Source organism: Notolepis coatsorum, assembly GCF_963971535.1.
Source record: "Notolepis coatsorum genome assembly, chromosome: 13".
In the NCBI taxonomy this organism is placed as follows: Eukaryota; Metazoa; Chordata; class Actinopteri; order Aulopiformes; family Paralepididae; genus Notolepis; species Notolepis coatsorum.
Genome location: NC_140177.1, coordinates 93,677,543 through 93,700,452, shown reverse-complemented (window position 1 = coordinate 93,700,452; position 22,910 = coordinate 93,677,543). Strand labels below are relative to the sequence as shown.

At 42.6% G+C, this 22,910-nt stretch overlaps 1 protein-coding gene across 1 annotated transcript in view; it reads right to left on the bottom strand.

The window, feature by feature from the left end:
- Positions 1–2,208: 2,208 nt before the first annotated feature.
- The window catches only part of LOC311239080 (segment polarity protein dishevelled homolog DVL-3-like), a 72,845-nt gene continuing 52,143 nt past the window's right edge, over positions 2,209–22,910 (bottom strand). The window contains exons 11-15 of the mRNA XM_084327312.1: positions 22,282–22,431; positions 18,193–18,324; positions 11,644–11,811; positions 11,156–11,356; positions 2,209–2,927 (exon numbers count right to left, since the gene is read on the bottom strand). Coding sequence (XP_084183438.1) covers positions 2,575–2,927; positions 11,156–11,356; positions 11,644–11,811; positions 18,193–18,324; positions 22,282–22,431 — 1,004 coding nt within the window. The 3' untranslated portion in view covers positions 2,209–2,574. The remainder of the gene's footprint in view (positions 2,928–11,155; positions 11,357–11,643; positions 11,812–18,192; positions 18,325–22,281; positions 22,432–22,910) is intronic.

Here is a 22,910-nt window from a genome sequence, read left to right as displayed (position 1 = left end):
AGACCTACCATCTGCCTCCTCTCCTGCTGCAGTGAGGCTGACAGTGTGTTAGAGGGAGTGAGAAGGAGAAGAGGGAGACATTTAAAAAAAATATATATATATATAACACAGATGCACAGATGAAAAAGAATGTAAACTATATTACATTTTTTTTTTTTCATATTTCATATTTGATATTAATTCATATTTTAATATTAGGGAGGCATGGCTTCCGTTGGCTTCCATAATGATTCGCCACTGGTCCACACGCATGCGCACTATGAAGCCCCTCCCAACAAAACAAGGTACAAGCCCTGACGCCCCGCAGTCAAACCGAGTACAAGCCCCGAAGTCACCTCAAACCGAGTACAAGCCCCGATGCCCCGCCCAGACGTTGGGCTTGCGGCTCTGCAGATATACCCTACTCGTTCTGCTCACAGGGGGAAAAGGCGCGGCTGAAATGTAGACGCCGCACCCAGAAGAATATGTTGCGATAAGCTAGAAACGGGTCAACTGATTTGTATTGCACGAATTGTCCTCAGTTGTCGGTTATGATGCTGTATATATATATCCTGTACAGTGTGAATGGGTGTTGATGCAGTGTTTTCCGGCTTGCAGATTCCATCCAATTCAACTGGATTTATCAGCCTTGGAATAAAGTTGTTCTATATTCAAATGAGGCTATTTCCACTTTGATTTAGGTGTTAGGCTTTCTGAAATTGGAAGCACAACTAAGCAACCTCTTGCTTGGGGTTGTCACTCAGAAAAGGAAAATATATATCCTGGCCGGCCCTTCACTGTTCAATGAGGGGCAGTGTGGAAGGGATGCATGCCATGCTGCATGGTTGAGGGTGGAAGACAGACTGGCTTGGTTGTAGCATCATCCTCTTCGGTAGAAATATCTGTACCTTGAGAGTGCCTATATGTTTATATACACAGATTATACATACTAAAGATCAACATGTTTATAATACCAGACATGCAGTTATGGAAAGATGCACGCTTAAAAACTAATGTATAGAGCTATGTCAAACTGCCATTACATCAGACACATATTACCAGTAAGACAAGTTTCAAAAATAAATTAACAGCGATTTTACAGAAATAAATAATTTTATGATATATTTGTCTTTTTTTTATCCAAATTAGGGCATTTGTGTGATGGTAGGGGAGAGTTGGGACCTCTGTGACCTCTAGCCTTCTGTAGAGCTTCATTCATGTAGAGTCAGACAGACAAAAAATATCTTTACTGTCATTATTATTCTTTGTTTTGGTGTTTCTTGTACAATGTGCATGGAAGTATTGGTTTAATCTGATTGTACAATGATTTTATGTTTGAATGTGTTATGTTATTTTTAGAGGACCCCCAGGCAGATCGTTGTTACTGTGGTGACAACTAATGGGGATCCTAAATAAACTAAATACATGTTGACCTGCTTGCACATAACCACACACACACAAACCAGGTTGTGAACGGGTTCATCGGTCTCTCTCACACAGCAAAACATGACGCAACACACAGCAAGTAAAGTCATAAAACTATATTTATAAATAAAAAGACATTTTTTCCTCAATAAAAGAGTAGTGTGAAAGACATGGTAAGAAATCGTTTGTTCACTATACATTATCGCAAGACAGAGACTGGAAAATGCTCTGGTTAAAAACAGATGAAAATGTAGTGTATAAACAGGACTCCTGGAAAAGCTGGAAGTTCATTGTTTAGTGTTTAAAAATGAAACAATTTGCAACCAGCTACGTATATCATAAAAAGAAATGCATTGTTACAGAAACAAGGGTCTTAATTCTCTTGCACTACATACAAACGTATCCCCATTTTCTGTCTCTTCTCTTAAAGTCAAGCAAATATTACAAAATAAAGAATAAGGTTAACGGTTAGTGTTCATTTCTGCTTTCTCTCACTTCGCCTTTTCTCTTATTTTGACACATCATCTGTTGTTAGAGGTCAGTGAGGGGGGTGAGGCTTTTTTTCTCTTCTCTTTTTTATCTCCCCCTCGGTTCATCTGCAGCGGACATGTTTGGGGAGGTGGGGGTGGACAGGAGGGGACGTTCAGATAAGGATAAGGCAGAGAGAAAAGGAAAGAACAAATGAAAAACATCCACATAGGGGGAAAAAAATGCAGTCATCTTCCCCAGCTGTTGGTTGGTTGGTTGGTTGGTTGGTTGCCCCCACCTCCCTCCCTCCCTCCTTCCTTCCTTCCCTCCCTCCTTTGCTCCCTGTCCCCGACATAAACTCTTCCCCCCCGCAGGGAGGAGAAACTCAGAAAGGCGCTTTGGTTCCACCTGCGGGGGGGGGATTCTTCACTGAAGAAAGTATGGCCACTACATCAGGAAGAGAAGCGCAAGAGAAGAGGGAAAAACTCTAAGCCAAGATAAGGGGGAAGGGGGGGCTTGATCCCATTTCAATTCTCAACAATCAAAAGAGTGGGAACCAAGCCACCGAGTAACCATGGCAACTTCCGGAATCCTCCCTCCCTCTTGCCCCTTCTCCCTGTCCTTCTCAGCACTGAAAAAAACAAACAACCTAAATAAACATCGCAATCTGCCATTTTAACGGGTCGGCCTAATGACGCCACGTCACATGACATCAACAAAGAACTCTCCGGAGTTTCCCACGGCCATGCGCAGGGACTGCCGTGAGGCGGTGAGCTCCGGAGGAATGGTGACGAGCTCCCTACCGGGTGGGGCACCGGGGGCTGCCATGGGGAGGTGCACCGGCTGGGGGGGCAGGCCAGGGGGCCCGTAGACGAGGCCAGGGCCATAGGAGAGCGAGTGGGCACTACGGTGGCTGAGGGAACTGCGTACACTGCGCTCACTGGGGGGCGCCAGCGAGCGCTCGCTAGGGGCCCGGTGGCTCCTGAGCTCCGATTCACTGCCACTCCCACCAGACTTCCTGCCCTCCGTCTTACTGCAGTTAGAACCACTGCTTCCTGTGGGGGGGGGGGGGGGAGAGAGAGAGAGAGAGAGAGGAACGTAGAGGGCAAAGAAAACAGGGAGAGGAGAGAAAGAGGGGGAAGGAGAGGTTAAGAAAAGAGAGGGGGGAAATAGAGGTAAAGAGAGAGTTAGGAAAAAGAGAAGAGAAAGACAGAAGGAAGGAGATAAGGGATGATGGGGAACAGAAAGAGGCGCATGGTTAGTGTATCATTAGTCGACAAGGAATAATCCTTGTACAAACTGTCAAAAGCAGAACGAGCTAGTTGAACATGTTCTCCACATATCTTATGCCAGACGTCTTATCTGAGTGATCTAAAGCAGACAGTCTCTCCCAGCTGGGTGCCAGTGGAGTGATGTCAGACCTACTGACCCAGAAAAATGGAAGACTCTCAGGAGAGAAGCATGACTAATACAGATATGGTCCATGTAGATTTATAAATCTTTACTGGCCAAAGGGCTCAACCGTTACTAAAGGGCAATTAACTCCACGACCTTGTTGACCATTAACCTGTTTTTCCTTCAATCCCCTAAAAAAGGAGTTGGCAGACGGTCCACTTAGACTCCCCCTTAGTTGATGAGCCGACAAATCAGTCGTTATAGTTTCAGGCTTTGTTGAAATGCAAAGTTTTGTCAACAAACAATGCCAGTGAAATGCTTCTTCTGCAAGCCTCCCCTAGACTGTTTGAGCATCAGAGAAAAAATAAAAATAACTCAATAAAAATCAATAAACAATAAAACTGTTAACCCTTTAATCGCCGTTGACGGCGCTGAAACACGTCATTCCCCGCCATGCTTATTCTGCCGATGACGCTGGACAGAGTCTTTGATATCAATATTTCAAAAATCTGTGATCGAAATCATATTTCTCCCCCGGAGACATTATATGTACTGGTGAGCCCCTGTCAACTCTCTAACGGTTCAAGAGCGCCATCTGGTGGCCGATCGGCAGATCGCCCAGGGAAGAAACAGGGAAGTGGAAGCTGGTGCTCATTTCAATTTGGTCCGATCACTCGCTATAGGTCCCGGGACTCGAGCTCGACACAATGGATATCGATCCGTTGCCAATAACTCGATAAACAACATGATTTGGACGTATATACTATTATACAACCTGGAAATGGATCGGGTATTTCTATATCCCATAATAGAAAAAATTCTGTTCCACGCTCATCTCCCAACGGCGAGAGGACGCTACGGTGAGTTTCAGCGTTATTTTGTAATGTCTTCTATACTAACTGCTCCAATGATCATATCACCCACACTAGATGAATGATATAACGTTGCCCACGGAAGTATAAACGACCCCCCCCCCCCCATCCGGTCATCATCAGATCATACGTAGTAACTTCTAGAAGTACGTCCATTTGAAAAATGTTATCTCGCGCCGATTGCTATCGAACTGTATACAATCATCAATATAATGCATTTAGGGCTATAAATCACGTTCTGGAGAAAGCTGCAGAAAACGATAAAAACATACTTATACTTTAGACCGTATTTTAGTATGAATATGTGAATGAAAAAGTATAACGTTGCTACACCCTGAACAATAGATATAAGACTTTGAATGGGCCATGGTAATGTCAATTTAGCAATACAATTTAAAAAGTTATAGCCCTGCAAAGAAGGGGAACTTCTCCATGTTAAATAGGGCTGGCGAGGGATGGTAAATTATGAATTTAACCCCGGCGATCAAAGGGTTAATAAACTCAGTTAAAAAAACGAATGTAAGGTCCCGTAGTATAAATAGTTGTAAGTAATGAAAATCATCTAGTCACTGTATTTTCAGCACTGGGATGTCTGTTATCCGCAGAGCTTTTCCATCACTGGATCTGAGATCCATAGGTTAACTCATTCAACGCCAGACCCGATGATAGTCGGGTTAACTCGCCGACCGTTCAGCGCCAATCATGAGTATAGTCAGGTTTTAATCGTTATTTCTTTTATTAGCGATATCCATTCATTTTCATCCATCCAGCCTGATGTTATCATTGGGAATGGGTCTGAGCTCGCAAAAGGGCAAATACCGCCGCCTACGCCTTCCAGCTGGTATTGCACTCCATTAGGAATGGTGTAGTTTCTGGGACGATCCGAGCCGTGCGGGCAGGGTTTAAATACTCTGGCGAGGTAGGCCTATACAACGATGGCATGGAACAGTAACCCCGCCAGCCCGTTCGTGTGTAACGCTCGGTAATGTGCGACGGACCTCCACGAGCAGTATTTGGAATGGCAATGAGATAATTGGATTATTTCTTTTGCATTACATCAGATACCGGGTAAGAACACTATATATAAAAGCTTGCATTGATCGGATATGTCTTTCTACCCCGATCGAAGCTGTCTGTGTGTGTGTGTGTGGCTGTGTGCCGTTGGGTGGGAGGAGGTGGCGGGGGAGCCCTGCGGTCCAGGGCTCTTTTCATTCTTGCATGAGGAAGGATAATAATGATCATCTAGCGTTGATTTCAGGAAGATTCGATAATCAGGCGAAAAATGACAACGTGTTTACTTACCGGTAGTGTATTCCACTAAAGGGCTATTATCGCGTCTTTTCCTGGAATTACTAAGAATCACCAAAACTATATTCAAAACGGTATAAAACGGAAATGTACTGATGAAAAAACAATCCGTTTTGTACATGTTGACTGGAAGCAACTCATTGATAATCGACGGGTGTATTAGACCCATAGCTATAATTTAAGATATATTTTAAGCACTCGCAAATCTCGCAGTCCCCCCATTGATTAAAGGATAACTCCACTATTTTGGGAAATTAGCTTATTTAACATCTTCCCTGGAGTTAGACAAGAAGATACATACCTTTTTTGTCTCTGTGCGTGCATTTTAGCTTTGGGAATAGACGCTCCGTTAGCATAGCTTAGCTTCATCACTGGAAGTGAGGCAGGACAGTAGCCTTACAGTGCCTTACAGTGTATTGCAAGGTCTGACATTGACCAAACTTGATATGCATGACCTTGGTGGGCTCTAGGTCAACTCCTGCAAAGGGGGTCAATGTCAGACTTTGCAATCAAAAGTTAGGGGGCTAATAACCCTTGCCATAATTTCAGTGCGCCCCCTAACTTTTGATTGCAAGGTCTGACATTGACCCCCTTTTCAGGAGTTGACCTAGAGCCCACCAAGGTCATGCATATCAAATTTGGTCAATGTCAGACCTTGCAATACACTGTAAGGCACTGTAAGGCTACTGTCCTGCCTCACTTCCAGTGATGAAGCTAAGCTATGCTAACGGAGCGTCTATTCCCAAAGCTAAAATGCACGCACAGAGACAAAAAAGGTATGTATCTTCTTGTCTAACTCCAGGGAAGATGTTAAATAAGCTAATTTCCCAAAATAGTGGAGTTCCCCTTTAAAGCGGTGGCGTTCTAGCGCCCTCTCGCGCATTAAGCGATGGCGCAGAATGAGTTAATGCCTATGAATAAATGTATATATCACAAACTGAATAAATGTAATTATTCTGCCAACTGTGGTTAGTGCTACCTCTGCCATTTGTTTTAGAGAAGATCTGAGAGCGTGAACATTAGCATGAATTTGTGGCACACGATGAGAGCTGAGCAGGGAAAACAGGGACAGAGTGGCAACATATGGTTTCAGTGGAATTATGTTGCTATAGGGAGCAGATTGGACTGCAGTTGATTTCCTAGATGATTTCAACTTGACAACATACACATTCTGAATGGACTGCATTTGATTTTGTAACAGCTATTGTCATCAGCAAACGCTGCAACAAGAAATAAACTTGGAGGGCGGCTAAGTGGCGCAGTGGGCAAGGCACTCGCCACTAACGCAGGAGATGCTGGGTTCGAGCCCAGCTCTCTGCGTTGCTTCCGGCTTGGCTGGTCGTTCATACTAATACAATTGGCAGTATTAGGGGGTGGGAAAGCCGGTGGGTGGGGATCGGACGTTGTGGACAGCGACTCCTACAGGTCGGTTGGTGCGCCTGTACAGCAGAATCAGGAAGTATCGGGGGCAGTGAGCCTCCCACGCGTTACTCCTCGCAACTGAGAGATTGCGCTGTGCAGGTGAAAAGATGCGACGGCTGCCTCCTCGTGTACCGGAGGGGACACGTGATGCAAGGCTTCGTCCACATTGCAGCCGACCAGTGGGAGGAATGGTCTAGCAACGTTCGAGACAGGGGAGGGAAGAATTGGATAATACGAAATTGGGATGGGAGAAAAATAGGAAAAAATGGGGAGAAAAAAAAGTAGATAAAATTCTTTAAAATACTTGGGTCCAAGCCGTTACCTAAATGGCTGCATTTATATAAATGGCTGCAGTTATATAGCACTCTTATCCAAAGTGCTTTACAACCTGCCCATCAGGAGCAATTAGGGGGTTAAGTGTCTTGCTCAAGGACACTTCGACATGCTGCCCGGGAATCGAACCGGGAACCTCTGGATTTCCAGACGACTGCTCTACCTCCCGAGCCACTGTCGTACATAGCAAGCCAATTCTACTGAAACTGTATATGAAACAGTAAACCGGACTTAAAGAAACGCGTCGGTAGGGCTGGGCGATATGGCCGGGCGATATGGCCTCTAAATGATATCACAATGTTTTTTTTGCTCCATCATGATACACAATATATATTGCGATATTTTGACATTTCCTCTAAAGCACTTTAAAATGATTGATTTAACCCTTTGATGGATACAGTCACGCCAATATGATGATTATATAAACCTCTATATAAGCCTCGTCAATAAACCCCCCCCCCCCTTTCCCCACTAATGGAACTGGTGTCGTGGATCACTCCCTTGTGAGCGTTTCCAGGGTTATTGGCTAACGTTAGTTAGCTTAGCTTAGTTAGCGGCTAACTTAGTTACCGCCTCTCTGTCTCCGGGTGTGTGTGCTAAGGCTGAGCCCGAATGTTCGAACGTTCGTTCGTTACGTTAACATTCGAATTCTAACAATTGGCAGTATTAGGGGGTGGGGAAAGCTGGCGGGTGGGTCCTGGGCGTTGTGGACAGCGACCCCTACAGTTCGGTCGGGGCACCTGCTCAGCGAGGGTAGGATCTGGAGAGAGGTAGTGCGGCCTCCCACACGTTACACTCTCCCAGTGAAAATCTGCGCGGCCAGGCTGGCTGCCGGCTGGCTGCACATGCGTCAGAGGAAAGCATGTGACAGTCTCCTGCCTCTCGGACCAACAGTAGGGGAAAGTGCGCAACAACCAGGAAGGGGGTTGGGAATTGGCATAACGACTAACAGTGGGATGTGAGAAAAAAATCGGAAAAAGGAGGGGGAAAAAGATATAAAAAAAAAATATTCAAATTCTTAATGTTTAATAAATCTTTATATATTTATTTTATGTGTCTATTCATTCTGTTTAAACCAATGGGGGTTTTCTTCACAGTTGCAGATAAAGATTAGGCTACACTAATATTATAGTATTAAAAAAAACTGCTAAGTTATATTCATTAACACTTTGGATGCCAACGACGCTATAAGTCATTAGTTCATGCCGCTAGTTGAGTGCCGCCAACAACATATCGTTTGTTTGTCGTATTTTTTTTTATTGGTGATTTTAATTCATATTTCATCAATCGAGCCTCACGCTAGTGTTGCAGAGTCTCTCTGAGCTCAATTGGGAAGATACCGCCCCCTATCGTCTCTCCCTGTGTAACTGCACCCCATTAGTTTAGACTGATGAAGGGGGGGGGGGGGGGCAGTTTCCTCATTTTATTTTTCCGTCAAGCCAACTGAAGAGACCCAAGTTGATCACTGGCCCGGAAAACACGTGGAATATATATTACAGTACCCAACCCTGAATCAATAAACGCGATCGAATGGCGATCAGGAATTGGAATAATCTTTTTGGATAACATCTGATCTGAGGTAAGGAATCTATTTGACCAGTCTTGGGATAATCAGAGCTTTTTTCACAGATATATCAACGTGTCCCATATGTGTGTGTGTGGCTGTGTGCGTGTGTGTGCGATCAGGAAATGAGAGAATCGATATTTCAGCCCGCTTCTATAGCGTGCATAAGTACACATATACTATCGATAATCGAGCGTTTATTTGAAAACGATTAATAAATAAGTCAAAAAATGACAACGTTTTTGTGTATGCCAGAATATTCCAGTAAATGCCGTTTATCACGGAATCTATATATTTTCCTGAAAAACTAGGGCTTTTCAAAATGCTATAAAACGGAGATTAACCGATTAAAAAACAATCCGTTTCGACAATGTTGACTGCAAACAAGTCATTGATAAACGACGGGCAGATTAGACGCATAGCCATAATTTAAGACAGAGATTATGCGTTCACAACGCTATCATTGAAGTGGGCGGTGGCATTTAACCATGTTTTACCATGTTCACCAGTGGTAATCAAAGTGTTAAAGAAAGTTGATTTAATAAAAAAGAAAGACTAATTTAATCAGATTAATCACTTTATTCAAATTGAGGATTTAGTTTGATATTTTAGAATATTTTTTCATATAATTATTTTTTTTTATTAAAAACGAAGGTTCGAACGTTCGTTCGAAAAACCCTGACGAAGTTCGAATCCCAAAAACAGGCTTCGGGGACAGCCTTAGTGTGTGCGTGCGTGTATGTACGTGACATAAATTGGGCGAGTGTGTCTGTGTGAGGGAGAGAGGAAAGTGTTAAAGTAAGTCTCATCTCAGCCGCGGCGGCTTAGAAACTGACGTGAGGTTTTGTGCAAAACATCACGATGTCCACGGTATGTTTAAAAAGTGTATTGTTAACACTTTGAGAGCCAGTCCGTGTTTTCCTTTTTACCCCCTTGAATGCCCAAATCCACTCCAATGTTAACGTTAATATCGCCTAATCTATGTTTTAAATTATGGCTATGTGTCTAATCTGCCCGTCGCTTATCAAAGACTCATTTTCCAGTCAACATTGTCAAAGCAGATTGAAATCGCTTCATTTCCGTTTGATAGCATTTTGAAAATCACTCGTTTTCGCGGAAAAAACAACCCATTCTATGATAATCGCCTTTTACTGGAATATTCTAGAACGTTGTCATTTGTCGGCCTATTTATGAATCGTTTTCAAATAAACGCTAGATAATCGATAGTATATGTGTGCGCACGCACGCTCGTGCCGTGCGCTGATAATCGATGCTCTTATTTCCTGATGGCTTTTACAGTCAAAACAGCTATATCACATATAGGGGAAACGCTTATATATCCGTGAAAACGAGTCTGATTATCCTAAGACTGATAACATAGATTCCTTACCTGAGATCAGATGGTATCCAAATGGATTATTCCAATTCCTGATCACCATTCGAAAAAATCGATCATTGTATTGATCAACGTGTATACAGTAGAACACATAATCCCCGCTGCTCTTCAGGCTCCGGAGTGATGCCGGTCGATGCCGGCTGCGTGAGTGAGAAGTAAAATGTGGAGTCAGAAATCCTTTCTCCCATTCACTTTCATTGAGTCCAATCCAAAAGGGTGATTTACCATCTGGGAGACGATAGGGGGCGCTTTTTTCACATCTGAGCGCCGGGGGTGCCTGGAACTCCAACGGTAGGCTCGCTTGATGCAATATGATTTCAGATCGCTAATAAATAATAAAAAAAAACGAATAAAACGAATATTCTCGTGATGGGCCTTAACCCGGGGGGTAATAACCCAAGAAAAGCCGTGAGTGGCATTCAAAGTGTTAATGAACTGTACCCGATATTTATTTAATATCATCATATTGCCCACCCCTACGCGTCGGTCTCAAACAATCATGAGTCAGTCCTCTACCCCTCCTAAACCAGGCTAAAGATGGGTACTTATCGGTATCTCAAACCCCACCCTCTTTTCTTGATCCTCCAGTCACAACTGTCGCTTTCCTCAGACAAACAAAGCTCATCCAGCGCATCAGAAATTGAAGCACTGCATTTGACACATGGAAAGATATTCAAGTGAATGCTCTAAATCTATACTGTTCAGTGAAAGTACTGGATCCGGTCGGTACTCCGTATCGGTTAAATGGTTTGGGACTCTGCACTGGTGCCGTGCCGTGGGTGCATCCCTAAACTACAATAAACGAGACAGGTGAGAAAACGCCCGAAACCCCCCCAAAAAAGAAAGTCATTGAAACATACAACCCTTTCTCCAAACATTCTGGACACATTTTTGATTCCGCTGAATTGAGGAAACTTTGAGCAGAGGAATAAGCTTCCTATCCGCCAGGAAAAACATCCTTTGTGGTTTCTTCCCCCTCCGGGCTCCACTCACCACTGTGTTGGCTGCCTGCGCTGCCGTGCTGGGGCGTGTCGTGGGGGGCCTGGGGGTTGTAAGGGTGGGGCATGGGGAACTGGTAAGGCAGGGTCATGGGCCACGGGGCCGCTCCAGGGTGGGGCAGAGGAGGGAGGGTGTCCTGATCCGAGGCGCCCCCGCTGGAGCCGTCGTGGTCATGGAGAGAGAGATGGGTCATGTCTGGGGGGGGGGGGGGGGGGGGGAGAGAGAGAGACCGACACAATTTTGTGAAAAAGGAGATGTAACACTATATTTTACACACCTAGAATACTAGTGCTGTAATAGACCTCACGATCCCCGGAATGAATAGCTTTCGTCTGTGAGAACACACCTTTGCAATTCTTTGAAAGTGAAAGCCAAAAGAATATGTTTTTCAGTCTGAGAGAGGGAGGGGAGGGTGAGGTAGAGAGAAAGAAAAGAAAGAAAGAACTAAAAATGAGAAACGGGAGACCAAAGAGCCGACTTACTTCCACAGAGGTCTCCGAAGATGTAGTAGCACTGTTCAGAGAAAGTGATCTTGTTGACGGTGTGTCTGATGTAGCCGGCTTTCAGCAAGTTGCTGGCGTACTTCCTGGCTTCACGGCGGTCTGAGAACCCCTCCACGTGATGGAACAGCCAGTCCACCACATCAGAACCTGGGGAGACCAACACAAATCATTACCGGTATATATATATGATTTTGATCACAGGGTATTTGCACTTGCAGAATATTTAGAGAAAGCTTGGAATAATGTGCCTTGGCATAGATTCTACAAGTCTCTGGAACGCTACTGGAAGGATGGAGCACCATTCATCCAAAAGATACTCCCTCATTTAGTGTTTTGATGACATCACCCTCAACATAGGGGCCCCACAGGGCTGTGTTCTGAGTCCCCTCCTCTACTCCCTGTACACGCATGACTGTGTGGCTCAGCGGAGCAACAATACAATCATCAAATTTGCTGACGACACAGTAGTGGTGGGCCTGATCTCTGCAAACGACGAGAGGGCCTACCTGGAAGAGGTCAAGGTCCTGGCGGGATGGTGCCAGGAGAACAGACTCTCCCTGAACGTCAGCAAAACAAAGGAGATGATTGTGGACTTTAGGAGGTCGGGGGTCAAGGACTACAGCCCCCTCAGCATCGACGGGGCACCGGTTGAGAGAGTGAACAGTTTTAAGTACCTCGGAGCCCACATATCCGAGGACTTGACATGGACCACACACATTGACAGTGTTGTGAAGAAGGCACGACAATGCCTCTACTTCCTCAGGCGCCTAAGGAAGTTCCAAGTCAGTCAGAAGATCCTTAAGAACTTCTACTCATGTACAATAGAGAGCATCCTGACTGGCAACATCACCTCCTGGTTTGGGAATAGCACTGCACAAGACCGAAGCAGACTACAAAGAGTGACACGTTCAGCGGAACGCACAATTGGAGGGGGGCTTCCCACCCTCCAGAACATTTACAACAAGCGGTGCAGGGGTAAGGCTAAGAGAATCATCAAGGACTCCAGCCACCCGAACAACTGCGTCTTTGAACTGCTGCGGTCAGGCAAGCGATACCAGAGTCTCAAGGCGAGCACAGAAAGACTCAGAAGAAGCTTCTATCCCCAGGCCATCAGGCTGCTCAACGAACAATAAACACTTAGCAACAACCATCAAATGCACACAGCACACACATCCACACACTCACTTTAAACAAACACACTGCAGCACCCACTCTCCACACTTTAGATCACCTAAACACACTTTATATTTATTGATAAAGGATTTGCACTACAACTCGTACACCTTACTGTAAATTGTACCTAAATTGTACCTCATCCCATTTCTGCTTTGCACTATATAGTATTGTATATTAGTATATTGCATAGTATATGGTAACTCAGTTACTTCTAGTCTGCATCGAACATTGTACATATGTCTATACTGAACACTGGGACCTCTATTTTTACTTCTTTTACATGCTACTTTATTTTATTTCATACTTATCTTGTCTAGCACAGTCTCTGGAGCGTAACAGTAAGAAGCATTTTGTATAAAAGTATTCTGTACTTCTGTATGACAACTATTAAAGAAACTTGAAACTTGGTGGAGTGCTTTTTAACACGTCGGTCCAAAATCTCCAATAGTTCTTTTCAAGTCACTTCAAAGATATTTTCCTCTTGCCATCTTGATCCAAAACTAAGATCAACTGGGCCTGCTCAGCATTTTTATACATGCCGCAGAGCAAGACAGGATGTCAATTACTTTATTGTATCATGCAGTACAATCTCTGCATTTGTTGTTTCTCATTTACATTTAGTCATTTAGCTGATGCTTTTATCCAAAGCAACTGACAAGTTCTGTACAACAAGTCAGCAGGAAGGGTACAACTCTGGCAGCTAAGGCTAAGTGATATTGTTTGTCAGTGATAACAGTGTCGAACATGAGTGTTACACTCTTGAGTGCATAGTAGTATAAACATATTAGCACAGTAGGTAGTAGTATAGGCATAGTAGATAGTAGTGTAGCCATAGTCACAAAGTACATAATAGTAAAATACAGTAAGAAGGTTAGTAGTTTTTTCTCCACTAATTTACTCAGGTTTTTCCTTTTTTTATATAGCTTTATTAACTCATTCCGGGCCAACAGCGCCCTCTGCTGATGGCCCTTCCGTGCCAACGCTATATCCAATGGAGAATAGGACTTATTTGCGAGTGCATAAAACATATCAAATATAATAGCAATAGATCTAAATAACAGTGATCGTCAATGAGTTGCTTCCAGTCAACATGCACGAAACAGATACTTTTTTCATACATTTCCATTTTATACCGTGATGAATATCAATATATTTCTAGGGCGTTCTGTCTCATCTCAATAAACTCCAGCAAATCGAGCTTAAATGTATTTCCTTAGAAAGCGTGCCATTTGTCGCTTGATTTATGAATTGTTTTCAAATAAACGCTACATTATCGATAGTATATGTGTCCTCATGCACGAAGAGAAGCGGGGTCTGAAAAATCGCTTCTCCGTACTTTGGTCGACACGAACCTCACACACACGCTCCGATGGCGGAGAAAGGAACATCTGATTACCCCAAGATTCGTAACATAAAGGCCTTACCTCACATCTGATGTCATGCAAAAAGATTAATCCAATTCCTGATCGCCATTCCAAATATCGATTGCGTCCATTGATCCAACGTTATAGTCCAAAACACATAATTGAATCTGCTTCCAGTCCCCCCAGTCAATGCAATAGTATCCAGCTGCATGCCCGAGAAGGGAAACCCGGACCGGAGTTTTTTTTCTGATGCACATACCCAGCCAATCCAATCCAATGATGTGCAATACCATCCGGGAGATGATAGGCGGCGGTATTTGCCCTTTTGCAAGCTCAGACCCATTCCCAACGATAACATCAGGTTGGATGGATGAAAATGAATGGATATCGCTAATAAAAGATTAAAACCCGACTATACTCGTGATTGGCACGGAAGCGATGGCGAGTTAACCCGATTATACTCGTGGTTGGCACTGAATGGGTTAAGGTAAATGTTTCCCAATTCATTGTATTCTCATGACGTGTTTTGCCAACCAATTGGCCACAGCCATTTAATGATAATCACCTGTTTTGATTAAAATAACCTGTTCTTGGCCGACCAAGATGTCTGTGATCGAATACTATGAATAGACATGTAGCAATATTACCTTTTCACTGCAGATATCGATTCAGAGTACTAAACTTTTAAGTATAACAATTAAATCTTTAACAAAAAAACTTGAGAACAGAGGAAAGGAACAAAGAAACAATAGAAAGGAAGGAGTCTGTATAATAGTATATATATATATTAGTGCTGTCAAACGATTAAAATATTTAACTCGATTAATCGCATGATTGTCCATAGTTAACTTGCGATTAATCGCAAATTAATCGCATTTTTTTTTTAATTTTTTTTTTTACCTTAAACAGATCTTTTTCAAGTTCCAAGTTTTAATACTCTTATCAACATGCGAGTCAACAAATGCTTGCTTTGTGCAGCCATTTAACACAAAAGGATGACCCTCATGCATTGCAAATTTGCATCAAATTCAAAACAGAGTGATGCACAAAATAACTTAAAAGAAAATAATAATTTAAAACAATGAATAAAGTGTGCATGAAATAATAGGGGAAAGAAAACGTTAGGAACTTGTTACATTCACACACACAAGGGCTGATTAATCACACACCCCCCTCTCTCCCTCACACACACACTCTCTAGCTCTTTTTCTCTTTTGCCCCTTCCTCATCTCTCTCACCCCCCTCTCTCTCTATATCTCACACACACACACACACACACACACACACACACACACACACACACACACACACACACACACACACACACACACACACACACACACACACACACACACACACACACACACACACACACACACACACACACACACTTCAGAAACAAACATAGTATCAATGAGAGCATCAATAATACACCTGAGTGAGGTCTAGTAAAAAAAAAAAAAAAAAAAAAATTTTTTTTTTTTTTTTTTAGTTAATCTTGAGTTAAAAAAATTAGTGGCATTAATAGAATCGGGAGTTAACGCGATATTAACGCGATATATTTGACAGCCTTAATATATATATATATATATATATATATATAAAAATAACAAAAACTAGAATATGATCGATGATGCAATAAAATGGTACAAAGCACAGTTCTAAGGAGGGCATAATAGGTCCTCTGTGTCCTCAATTCAGGGTTTGTACACCTTTTCCAAGGCAAAATGCAAGCACTTTTCAAGCATCTTATGCGGCTGTGGTAAATTAAATATTTACTCAAAATGATTATTTCACTTCTTCCATCACATTAAATCAGATGTTATTGTGCTAAACAACCAAAATTATGTAGACTTGGCATCATATATAACTGATATATAGCTGAGCCGATGTGTTATGCAGTATGCCGTGTATGTCATAAATGTCATGATGAATTGAACATGGGGGACCCTGATGTAAACAAGACGAAAGTATTGCTCTGGTCTGCATCCCCTTAATAATTGTGTGTATTGAGCCGTACTGTATTGTACCCATTCTGCAATCTGTTAATAAAGTTTTCAGGGAAGAGAAATGAGGAGCTATCCCAAATGTGGTGAGGTATGCCACTTTATTCTCCCCACAAGTAAATTGCTTTGCTATCTCACTGTCAGGAAACATTGTTTGAAACATGGCCCCCATGTCATTACATGAATGGTAGGAATAGTGGCTGGTTACAGCTTTTGTTGGCCAGCATATTTCAGCTTGAAGTGTTGGATTAGAGGTAACAAATGATTTAATGGTGCCTGTGGTGTTGCTGGTTGACTGGTTCTTGGATGAGCCTGGGGATGGTAGAGGGGCAACTCCACTGCAAGCTCCTCCACTGGCTGCTCTGGCTCTCACTACACTGCTGGTTGTTGATGTGGATGTAGCTGTGCTGCTTGATGCATTGCTTGTCTGCTGGAAATAATCCACTAATGCAGGACCTGGATTTAGACGTGCTTTCATCAGAATTTGATGCTTCTTCCCTAAATAAAAAGGAGCAGCATGTTATAAATAAAACAAAGTGTTTTATTAATTTAATCTCACTGGTTGCACTTAACTTTAAGAGTATTTATTGTTTAATGTTGACATCTAATCTAAATGGATCATTATGATATTATAAATGTATATTTCATTTTCATTTATAGGCTACTGCCTATGAATTTTAGACTGAGCCTAATGATGGCCTGGAATGAACCAACTACCTTAACATTATTATCCATGTAATTAACTGTAAAGGTCACGTTAGCTGTTCGATTGCATATTCCATAAATAAACATGCTAAAATTGGCCTGGCTCGTCACGTTTGATTGAAAACGTTATTAACAGATTGCAGAATGGGTACAATACACTATGGCTCAATACACACAATTGTTAAGGGGATGCAGACCAGAGAAATACTTTCGTCTTGTTTACATCAGGGTCCGCCATTTTCAATTCATCATAACATTTATGACATACACGACATACAGGTAGACAGTACGTTACTGCGTTCCAGACTACAACTGCTCCACACCAGTTCCACACCAGTCTCCGTAAATGTTCCGTTATAAAAATAAAATACCATTTCAATACACAACAAGTTTTTGTGTTTTGAAATACATGAAAGGAAATTAGCTAATGTTGATTTGCCTAACGTTACATGCTACAACACTGCGGTGAAAAACAGAGTCCGGTAAACACGAGTTTGTAATTCCATTAGTGTATTTTGCCTGTTACTTGACTATTTCGATTATTGAAGTGGTATTTTTATAACAAACATTTACGGAGACAGGTGTGGACTGTGGAGCACTTGTAGTCTCGAACTTAGTTACCTGGCGAGCCAGGCCGAGACACGTTAATAACACCCATGGCTCAGTGGCTCACCTTTCAACGTGGCTCGAACGTGCAGACTCCCCCAATCCCCATGGTAAAAATCTTCAAGTCCTTTCTGCATATTTTGCACACGGCTACTCGAGGATGTTCTCCTCTGAATTATATTTGATATCTCCGAGCCAGAGCTCATTAAAACGGCAGCCTCCCGGCATTTTGGCCACACACACGCGCGCTGTTCTCAGATGGCACAGGTAAAAACACTACGGGGTGGGGCCGAGCCACATTTCATTTTGCATGAAAGGCGAACGCAAAATAGGCTCGCGAGTCGCTCCGACTTATTTTATTTCTTTGTCTAAAAACCAAACTATTCAGTCAGATAGCGATTTATTATTAAAGTATAAAATGCAATTACAATTTCAATAACTTTCCAGCACTTTATACACAATTCAAGCACATTTAAAACCTTGAAAACAGCACATTGAAATACAAGCATTTTCAAGGATTTCCAGCACCCGTACGAACCCTGTCAATTTAACATTGTACTTATTCAATCCATCATCCCCATCGGATGTAATCTAATTCTACGGTAGAAAAAGTGGTCCGCTACTAATTTTAGAATGTGATAAATGGCACAATAAAAAGGGACATGCCGTACCGATGAAGGCATTGGCAATGGTGATCTTCAGCCACATTCTGTCTCGCACCTCGAGGCCCGACTCTGGAGAGGCCATCGCCTTAGCAACCGTTGCCATGTCGCTGTGGATGGACAGGTGGAAGTCATCAAACCCTGCAGGAGAGAAGATGTGGACAGTTATGTTAAACAGACTAGACTCAAAACCCACTTCTAGGTATTAGCTTTTCCCTGATGTACACCGACTCATGCCCTGTTTGCCTGTGTGTTTGCTTGTGTGTCCTCCCGTGAATCTCCTGTGATTGTTGTCTATATGTTGTCTAGATCAGTGGTTCTCAACTGGTCTAGCCTCGGGACCCAACATTTTCCTTAGTCATTAAATACATTGGGGACGAACCACGGATAAATCCGTGTTTCGAATCCATGCTTAAAGGACCAACCACGGATATCTCCGTGGCAAGGTTGTTTTGGCTTTTATTCCATTTTAATAACCTATTCAAGGTCGCAGCGCGGCACTGCAGATGTACCCTACTCTTTGAATTCGACAAAGTGCATTACCGGCCAGATCCTCTTAGGGGCGCTATCTCGATAATGCAGTGTTCCCTGTGGCAGAAGTTGTCTTTTTTTTTCTGGATTTCCAATGTAGTTTTCTACCTACCTGACCTATAGCCTGTTGCACGGAATACGTTTTGGATCGCGGATTTCACGACGCAGTAAAGGAATTTATCATCAGCCAATGGACATATCGATCTACCAGATGGCGATCGATAACTGGGAAATGCTCGGGGGGATCCAACCGGCCCACGGTAAGATCTTTTTCACGTAAATTACATGCTGATCAGGGCTTGTTATGATACTCAACCAGCCGATCAGCGTATGTGGCTACTGAGACGAACACGGTTATTGGTAATCAATAATCAGAAATGACGTCCCCCGCCCCCCCCCCCCTTTCATGCATTCATGCTTGACGATCGTACCGATCATATGCAGTTTGAGTTTTAACTGTAGCTTCTGTATAACCGAAATGCCATTGGATATAACGTTAGTAGTAGGGATGCTCGATATTGGCTTTTTTACCGATACACCGATATTGTCCAACTCTTAATTTCCGATACCGATATCAACCGATACCGATATATGCAGGGTTCCCCCCCCCCCCAATTTTTTTTTAATAATTTCAGGTAATTAACATTACATACCGGTATCTCTTGTTGTGGAATTAACACAACATTATGCATACTTTTGACAATAAATAAAATCAGAATTTGCTCTTACTTGCTTGCCTGTGTAAATAAAGGTTATAGAAATGTAAAAAAAAATGAATAAAAACATTTATTATCTTTTTTTTTTAAACCAATACCGATATTTTCCGATATCACATTTTAATGCCGATATCGGCCGATAATATCGGACATCCCTAGTTAGTAGCTATTAGCCCTTTATCCAGCCTTCCAGGAAATATACTAGATCCCGTATAACGCTTATATTCAAGACGCTATAAAATGAGAACGTATTGATGACATTTTTTTTTCTTTAAGCCATTTTGAAGGGACGGTTTATGGTCTCAATTGACAATGAGAATGGACAGATAGCAATACTATAAAGTATAGATTTAGCTCTACAAACAGCCCCACGGACTGTGCAAGTCTGTTTACATATGCTGGCCGTCTACAGTGATTTTAGACGCATCCAAATGGCCGCCAATGTGTTAAGTCGCGACCCAACTTTTTTAACCACTATGATTTATTTCAAAAAAATAATTGCAGTAATACACACTATTTCATGCACTGCTAAAAACCCAATGAAATAAAATAATAATAAATAATATGCTTCTTAGCAGATTCCTTAGCTTAACATAACAGACCTACGTTTGGGGGAACTAATGGGATAACTGGGGTTGCAACAAAAGTGCAACTAGGGCTAAAAACCCAATGAAATAAAATAATAATAATAAATAATTATGCTTCTTAGCAGACTTCTTAGCTTAACATCCCAGGGAACTAATGGGATAACTGGGGATGTTGTTTGCTCCTGACAAGAGTCTCAAAGTCTGGGATGATGGTAGACAAAGCAACTCTGAGGTCATGCTCAATGTCCAATCTGTTCCTCTGCTTTGTCTTCAGCTGGACCAGAGCTGAGAAGCCACTTTCACAAAGATAGGTAGTGCAAAAAAAAGAACCCATAATTTTTTTTTTATTATTATTTTTTTTTTTACACACACATTTACACACACTCAAAATGGCCCTGCGACCCACTTTTGGGTCACGACCCACCAGTTGAGAAACACTGGTCTAGATGTATCTATGTGTATCTACCCTCTGTACAGCACTTTGGTTGACATGTGTCATGTTTAAATGTGCTCTATAAATAAATCTGATTGATTGATTGATTGATTGATTGATTGATTGATTGATTGATTGCTTGATTGATTGATTGATTGAGAGAGCCTCATGTTCAGACCTGGTCACCAAAACGTGGAAAAGTTTAATAATGGAGAATAGCCTGAATATACATTAGAAATTAATGAGATGTGGTTTAAAAAATAACAATAACACACACATTGCAGAATATTTCAATCAGAGTTGTAGAATTTAACTGTAGTTTTGGTAAATAATCTCAAAGAATTATGTGAAATCCCAAAATGTGTTCTTTTCATGTTCATTCTGCATGAGCACATTTTCTTTTTTTATCCACTTTTTCTCCCCATTTTTAAATTTTTCTCCCATCCCAATTTTGTATTTCCAATTCTTCCCTCCCCTGTCTTGAACGTTGCTAGACTATGCCTCCCACTGGTTGGCTGTAGTGAGGATAGAAGCCTTGCAACACGTGTCCCCTCCGGTACACGAGGAGGCAGCCTGTCGCATCTTTTCACCGCAGCAGCTCAAACTCTGTGGTGAGGAGTAACGCGTGGGAGGCTCACACTGCCCACGATACTTCCTGTTTCCGCCGCACCGGCGTCACCCAACCGACCTGTAGGAGTCGCTGTCCACAACGTCCAATCCCCACCCACCGGCTTTCCCACCCTCTAACACTGCCAATTGTGTTAGTATGACGGCCGGCCAAGCCGGTAGCAACGCCGAGAGCTGGGCTCGATACCAGCATATCCTGCATTAGTGGCGAGCGCCTTGCCCACTGCGCCACTCAGCCGCCCTGCATGAGCACATTTTCTATTCTGCTCAAAAGTAATGCTCTGTATGCATATCACAATAAATCTGATGAATGGGTCTTCTATTTTGGCACTGATCTCAATGAAAAGCAATCGACTCAATCTCAACTCTGACTCAACCGGGTGTTTTGAGTTTGTTTTGGACTCGATCAGGGTATCGTTGACTTCAGCCCTGATTACAATCAGGCATGTGATTGTAACCGACAACGAGAGATTTGTCATCTCTTTGTACAGGGATTCAAATTTTAAAAAGGATCCACGTCCATTTCGGTTTGAATTATGGCATTGTGTTCAAATAAAAGGAATTCTTTTTGAAAGCAAGAACTCCCTATCCCAGCAACAGATTACCATGGAAGATGAGGTGAGCGTCGAGGCCAAGCTTTTACAAGAAGAGTTATGGCGCAGATGGAAGTAAAGGGGCTAAACAGGGTTACGGTTGGAACAAAGACAGTCGTTGGAATGCAGTGAAAATAAGGCAGGGCTTCTCCGACAACAAGACTTCCCAACACGTCTTTGGCTGTATTACTGCATGTAGTCCAGGGCTTAAAAACGAACACCATCCTGGTGAACTCGAGGTTGTGGCCGGTAATTATGTTAATTCTACTAGCTGCTTTGGCAGGTAGCCAACTGGTATAGCCTGGTGTCATTCTGGATCCTCAAGCTACTTCAGGCTCCATCAGAGCATACAAATAATACTCTCCTGTGTTTATGCTCTGATGAAGGTCGCAGAGAAAGAATAATGAAAATTGAACTGTGTCTAAAGTTCTTTCTCTTGTTATGGACTTGACTGCTACCTCTAGCATTTCAGAAAGGATGGTGGACGTTCTACTTAAATGTAAAGAACTGAAATCGTGAAATATCAAATGGACATTCTAAACATTCAGTGAAAGGCCTCTATTTTGAGAGGGTCTCTAGAAGTCCTGAAGCAACACTTCTCTCTCTCTTACGTTCAGTCTCTGGTATGGAGCTGCTGATGGAGGAGCTGGTGGAGGTGACTGTGCTCATGGAGGGGCTCATGCCGTACGCCGGGTACACCCCCGTCATGGCTGCTGTGTGGGACACCCAGGCAGCAGGGTCTATGGGCCGGATCGGCTCACCTGGAAGACAGAGGGGGGAGGGGTTGGTTAGGAGATCAGCTTGATGAAGGCTAGATATCGGTGCGGCTGCAGTCATATTTAAATCCTTGTATCTCCTGAAAGTCAGATTTTCAGGAATTATTAAAAAAAATAAAATAAAAAGTATGTTACAACCTTATGTATATTATAGGTTCAGATAGATAGTAAACTGAACAGCGAGGATGGAAAGCTAGGGTTTGTCGGGTGGAAGTAGGATGCAAAGGATTTATAGCACGGTCGACTTTATCATTATTGGGAGAGTTGGGGATTTCTTAAGCGGAGTTCGCGAAATGTGGTAAATGTCATGAGATGCCGGAAGAAGCAGTGAAAGGCAGTCAGTGGATTTAATTGAGGGAAAATAATGTCAGCTGGGGGCCAAAGTAAACAAAGGATACAAATATTATATTGGTATCAAGAATTATTCTATTTTTGACATAGGATAACATAAGGAAGTTCAGCGT